Source organism: Rhea americana, unplaced genomic scaffold (assembly GCF_003343005.1).
Source record: "Rhea americana isolate MKP2758 unplaced genomic scaffold, rheAme1 scaffold_36, whole genome shotgun sequence".
NCBI classification, from domain to species: domain Eukaryota; kingdom Metazoa; phylum Chordata; class Aves; order Rheiformes; family Rheidae; genus Rhea; species Rhea americana.
The window spans coordinates 6,369,724-6,376,384 of record NW_028186490.1 but is presented as its reverse complement, the minus strand read 5'-3'; the positions used below and the strand labels follow the sequence as shown (position 1 = coordinate 6,376,384).

The 6,661-nt window shown below is 36.7% G+C and overlaps 1 protein-coding gene across 1 annotated transcript; it reads right to left on the bottom strand.

Annotated features, from left to right (window-relative positions):
* Nucleotides 1-3,903: 3,903 nt before the first annotated feature.
* On the bottom strand, nucleotides 3,904-6,609 carry EXOSC3 (exosome component 3). Its single transcript, XM_085312340.1, has 3 exons — nucleotides 6,308-6,609; nucleotides 5,207-5,358; nucleotides 3,904-4,193 (listed from the first exon to the last, which is right to left on the bottom strand). The coding sequence occupies exons 1-3, from the start codon at nucleotides 6,584-6,586 to the stop codon at nucleotides 3,992-3,994; spliced, it is 633 nt and encodes a 210-aa protein (XP_085168466.1). The 5' UTR covers nucleotides 6,587-6,609; the 3' UTR covers nucleotides 3,904-3,991.
* Nucleotides 6,610-6,661: the final 52 nt, after the last annotated feature.

Here is a 6,661-nt window from a genome sequence, read left to right as displayed (position 1 = left end):
ATTTCTTTTGTTAGTTTTTATTATGAGAACTTGAGGGAGAAGCAATATAACAAAACACCTAATACACAATCATTGGTATCTTACATGAATGATGGCAAGTAATGACTTAAATTTAAAAGGAAATACATTGTGCACATAAATATGACAGGAAGATACTCCATTCWGTAAGATACTTTCAAGTCCCCAGCATCAATTCTGCAAATTCCATTTCCCAAAACACATACATTTATGTGCCTTCAATGGGAAYGTGAGGGACCTCCTGCAACAACAAAATCTTCATCAGAAGATGTAATTGATTCACCATCAGGCTTTCTAGAATCAAGTTATAGTCTATGCCATTCTTTACAGTGATACTGGCTTAGACCCTGAGCCAGAACATGAAAGTTCACAAAAACACAACATGGATTTTGCCTGAATATTTTGTTGGTAAGGTAAAGCTTGTCAAAGCTAGTAGGAAGGTAGACAGTTTTCTTTTCTCCAGCTAAGAGAAATAAACGCCAGTATTGCCTGCTTTTAGCAATGTGTTTAAATATATTTGCCTTACAGCATTTTCCCCACATCCATTTTGTTCACATCCTCCTTCACTTTTGTCACTGCTCATATGGTCAAACAGAAACTTAAAATTGTAGTAACTATTCAAACTAATTACGTATGAGATAAAACATCTGCTATGTGAACACATAATTTATTGTTAAATTAAAAAAAAGGCATAATTTTAATGGGTGTTTTTATTTGCTACTCTTGATTTAACTAAGGTTCTACATGGACAATAACCAGCTGGTAGTGGGACAGGATAGTGTGTGGTGCGAAACAGGGCACTAATGACATTAAAAATTTTCAAAGTCACTGTTATGCTGAGCCACCAAAGCAGCTTTTTTAAATTGGAGATTCTGTATTTATCCTGCAGTTATACTTAAAATTCAGACTTTTCAGAGGCAAGGAAGGCTGCTTAGACAGGTAAAAGTAGAAGGGCTAATTGCATTTCAAGCCTCAACTCTTCAGGATTTAATCCATTCCATTGTTTTTTTTTTTAAATCATTGTGACCACCCAAAACAGAGAACACTAGCCCCACAAAATATGACTCTGCAAGTGTATTTTTTTATGCTTGCAAATTTTCTACAGATATAGACAACCCTGCAAGGGCTTGGCTAGRTAAAGTTGAGAAAACACCAGAGAACAGCAAGGTTAGTGAAATTCTTAATAACAGCTTCTTTTCCATTGTAGTATGAGAGATAATAGGCCTAACAGGATTTATGGAAAGTGAATGAAAAACACCTCAATTAGGAGGGGAAGAAGTGAAAATAAAAGCTGACATCTGAAGATCTACTAAGCCTGAAGAGCAGTACCTAAATGATAAGCACAGAGGGCAAGTGAAACGCTGAGAGTTCTGATTTTGAATCATTAGACTCATATGAAAACTATTAAATCAGCAGTAGCCCTAGGTAAGCATATTAAAGTTGAGTCAGAGTAGTGGCTCTCAGTTGAAGCAATTTCAAAATTAGAGATGCCAAAGAAAACAATATAGTCAAATACCACGGTCTGAACTTCGGATGTAACAGAGTAAGTGGGAAAAATTTTGTTTCCTCTTGAAATAAAGATATTTAGGTTTGCTCTAATTGTACTCTTTTTCTCTAATTTAAACTGAATAGTTTGATAGCAATAGCTAGAGCCACAAAACATGGTGGACCTAAGGAACTGTGGTGCACTACTCCTCCAGGAGCAGTAGTAGTTTATTTCTATGAACTGCTACCCTCTCTGATGGAGTTCCTTTGGTGCACACAGACAAACTTCCCTCCGACAGGAAGATGTTAGTAATTCCCCTACCATTACTCCAGTGATCTGTTTTTCTCTCAAAGTAACAGAAGCAAACCATTCATATCCTAAAATAGACTGAGAGCTTATCCTTGCCAGGGCTGCATTTCCTCCATATGCACGTGAACTACTACACAATGAAACCTAACAGTTCTTTTCACAGATGCTGATTTTGTTGAAGCAAAACTACTCGGGAAATGAACCTAGTGTCTAGAATTGAGGAATATATGGCTATTTCTGCAGTGGTCTTTGCCTAATCTCTAGTTAAAATACACCTGTGAAGGAGCTATAAGTGATTTCAAATATCATTGCTAAGTATATCATTACCTCCAGTGAGCCATTAGGTTTCCTGAATGTTTGAACTGAAGTCACATCCCAATCACTACCTCCTTATGGGCTACTAGACAGGTTCTCTCTTAGGGAAAGTTCTAAGTGGCAACTACTGCAACAGTAGGTTGGGTCTTATTATCTGAACATTTGCCTAAACAATTATTTTCTGATACTCTCCATCTGCATTTCTATTTTCAAATTGTGTAAAATATTATATAACCACTTCCCGTCACTGTATAAATATAGAGCACCTGACCAGAACAAACAACCAGCAGGATACTTTCAGTTACCCTAGGGACTCTCTAGATCAATAATAACAAAACAGTCTTTAGGATAACCCCACTAGCCTACTGTTTGCTATGCTCTCAGATCTATTATGTGAACCCTTTGCAGCTGCAACAGCAATGGCTTGCCAGTGAACCCTTTGCAGGCTCTCCAGATGCCTTCAGCAGCCTCTCACCATTATCCTCAAGTGGGATTTTTAAAGGTTCTTGTGATGAAGTACAGACTCTCATGCATACTTCAGTTATTCAGGAAAACAAAAATCTACTAACAATCTGCTATTAGCATTTATCCTATTACTTCACCTTACTTATCTGAGAATTTCAGTTCTTCAAAACTTTATTCCACACTGACAGTCTGAGAGACTAAGAAAAGCAAGCAAAATATTCTTTCCCAAACTTGTTAGTGTGCATTAGCAAGCAATGGAATTATTTGTTTTCTCTCTGTTAGAAACCCGTCCGCAGTGAGTTACTGCCTGCTACTCACTTGACCTTGTTAAAATGCATTGAGTTCTGGGACTATCCCTTATGCTGTTCAGTTCCATTTCATCTGCAAGTTTTTCACAGACAGTGAGGTCTGGTCTAGCCCCTCTTGCCCACAGGTAGTCTCCAAAAATAACTGTCAGTTAGACACATCAGCTGTCCTCACACAGATGTTCTCACACACAGTGAGATGAGTAACAATCTGTGGACAAACGTGAATATTAAAATCACTGCTAATAGTAATTTGCACTTTAGCAAACGCAAATATAGAAACACATCAGAAATTGCACTGAAAACAGTCTGCTCTGCACTGTGTTCCACTTTCAGTATTTAGAATGGCATGAAATAAGGCTTTTCATGAAAACTAGATTATATGACTAAGACAGCTGGGCAATCTACGTTAAGTAAGTTTAGAATGTATGTAAGGAAACGCATTATATAGTGCTAAAGGGTGTAACATTATAAGGAAATGCATCATAAAATACTATATAATTATATGCTGCCAACTTTTTGCTTACTTTTGAATTAACTGGTTTTTGTAACCTCTAGCACTTCACTCTCTATGTAATCTGCTGAAGCACATTTTTACTTGTCCCCTTGTATTTTTACTAGACTTACCATTTTAGGAAGCTTATCCAACTGGAATCAAACAGCAGAGTGATTATATTCAGCAGCTTGACTTCCTTTAAAGCTTTGTCAGTAAGTACTCATTGTTTCAGGTTTTAATATTACTAAAAATAATTCTAGTAAGAGCAAATACATGCAGTCTATAAATTGACCAGTTGTTTTCTTATGAAAGACTTGGTAGTTACTCCTCAAAATTCACAACTATTGGAAGTTTTCAGAAACTGCCTCTATATCAGTCAAAAAAAATTCATATCCATGAACAAGGTTTTGTAATTTCAAAAGTGGGTAAAAGCAAAGTTCCTAAATAAGGCAGAACAGGGTGAGTAGATAAAGAAGGGAGCCAGAGAACAACAACAGCGACATCTAGGATTTCATTTAAAAAAATGGATTTTAATATAAAGCTGAATACAAAAATAGCCCACCCTACAGTTAGCTGAAATAACAAGGTTTTCTTCAGTCAGTTCCCTGACAGTTTGGCAAGTGCTTGTTTCCTCTGTTCTGCTGTCATATACTCGCAGGCTTCCAAAATATTTACTATAATTAAAGTCTGTTGAACTGTTTTTGCTTTTACCCATATTCTTCCATTCATTCCCAGCACCAGCTCAAAAGGGTACAACTGTGACAACTCTTGAATTATTTCACATTTGGGAGCCAAAAGCCTATAATCAAGATTAAAAGAAAAAAAAAAGTCAGAAAAAGATAAACACGCACATTTGATAAACACCACAATATTAACAGTCAATAACCAAACCACACTACTAGTATTATGGAAGCTTTTATAACAGTTCCAAAAGCTATGATTATCAATTTGCACATGCACCCAAAACAGTGATTTTTAATTTTCCCCTCATATAAAATATCTGTGCACTTAAATAAATACAGCACTGGTGAGTTTATAGTTATTTTTTCTGAYTACTTATATTCAGAAGTAATACCTGACAAATTCAGAGTAAATCATTACTTTATAGTAATTCTAATTTAATAAATTCTAAAACTACCCTCTTTGACAAAGTGACATTTTTAGGGTGTTGCTATTTATGAATTTGACCCCAGAGTTAAAGATGTGTCTTTCAAAAAAAAAAAGGGCTTCCCTTCTGCTGCTTTAGAATACTAACACAGGAAGAAACAAACAAACCAAGAGTAATTTGCTCATCTTGCAATATACTGCTGTATCTTTATACTCGCATACAGATGAACATACGTGAAACAAACACAAGGCAAAACAGTTCGTGTTAGTTCGCACTGACTGCTGACAGAACAAGTAATAGTAGGCAGGAAAATAATTATTTACAAAAAACAGGTATGAAATATCTAATTAAAATGTTAAGACCAATCTTGTTTTGCATTTTTATGTTGTTTTTCCTAAAGAAAGGTTTGTTATCGTTTATCCATATAATCTGGTATTCTCAGACAATCAAAAGAGTCTTGTATTTACATTAACGCAATGCAACCTTTTCCAAAAAGGTCATGAAATGCAAAACAGAACAGTGCTACTTCTAGTTCAATAACCATTTGTCTTGTGCTCAGTAAAGCTGATATAAATGTACTAAAACAACTATGCGCCTTGATTACTGTATAGTTTACAACACTCAGAGGAACATGTTTTGGGTATCCTACCTAGAATTACAACATTACATGTTAAGAGCAACTACTAATTTTCCTCAATACTTACTTTCTTATTAGGCCTAAGGAAACTTTAAAGAGGAAGCCATCTTGTCCAATTACTCCCATTCCACTTGCTCTTCCACTGCTGTCTATACAGACCATTTCTGGTTCCATGTCTTTATTTGCTACAAGAAACTGACCATAAATAAGATCTCCCACCTGAAACAAGCAGTGTCCAGAAGTGAAAAAAATTAGAGAAGACAGTACTCCATGCCTGTTAGAAATACTCAATTGATAAAGATCCTCCCAAGAAGACACAAAATAGTTCTAGAACAATGGTGGTAGAAAAATGAAGTAGTATAAAAGAGTATTTTTTTTTTCTTCCACTAAAGATGACACTCCCTAGGAACAATTATACTGTATCACTACTAAAATCTGAGGGAAACTTATTTTCAAAAAACAAACAAAACAAAGCAAACCCCCAAATTTTCTTTCATGGAAGTATTCCCTCTTTGCCTCTTTCTTTCTAAAATACTAAGTGTGATTTCCTTCCTGTCTTCAGACTTTATGAGCATTAAGTCAAGTCTAAGCAACCTAATCTTGTAATCATTTATTAGGAGTATAAAAATAAGCATACTAGTTCATTTCATTTCTCTTTTAAATCTATTTTACATCCTAGTGATGGTATTTCATCTGAATACAGAAACACAGTCATGCATATACCACACAACTGTTTTCACAGCACTGTTACAAAAAAAAGTTTTCAACCAACATCAAATAGCATAAGAGCTTGTTTAAAAAACTCAACTTCAGAGTGCTCTCGTGGATGCATGCTACTGCATCAATCTAATCTGCTGCTTAAGAGTATGGGAAGACCAAACTGTGAAAAGTGAAAAAAACCTCTGTCATCTGACAGATGGCAAAACCCCACAAACGGTATGCTCTCTTAAAACAGAAACTAAGAAAACTCATGGCCCAATCACATAAAAACCTCAGGGAAGGGCCAAGATACAAACAAACTGCGGTTGTAAATAAACTGCATTTTTCTTTTTAAGCAGTTTATAAAAACACCTTTTACTAAGAGAAAGCATCAAAATTTATTAGAAGCATGACTATTGTKAACAAGTGATACCGTTAAAGTGTTATCACCAATAAATAAGCGCATTACCTGCACATTTGGCCTGTTTCTTTTAGTGGCACCTTCAAATGCCAAGTATGACAGAGATGCTTGCTCGCTTCCACCCACATCTACCTTGAACACGTCTCCTGCTTTAGCCGTCACTATTCCTATTACATGATCTCCCTTGACTGGAACATACTGCAAAGGAAATTGTCGGACAAGAGAGGTCAGGCAGGAAAAACGAGTACATTTGCAATTAGGCAGGCGAGCTGCCTCCGCACCCCTGCGAGATGCCCCCCTCTCGCCGATGGGGCTCTGTGGCAACATGGCGGCGCAGCCCGGAGCACCCAACGGCCGCCCCGCCCCGCGCCGTTGCCATGGTGCCCCGGCCGGCCCCGCCCC

Excerpts from the sequence above, each read along its gene's own strand:
- EXOSC3 (XM_085312340.1), bottom strand. The coding sequence starts at position 6,586 with ATGTTGCCACAGAGCCCCATCGGCGAGAGGGGGGCATCTCGCAGGGGT. Across the intron at positions 5,359-6,307 it reads GAAACAGGCCAAATGTGCAG|GTGGGAGATCTTATTTATGG; the intron begins GTAATGCGCTTA and ends TGCTTGTTTCAG. Across the intron at positions 4,194-5,206 it reads TCCTTAGGCCTAATAAGAAA|GCTTTTGGCTCCCAAATGTG; the intron begins GTAAGTATTGAG and ends TCTTGATTATAG.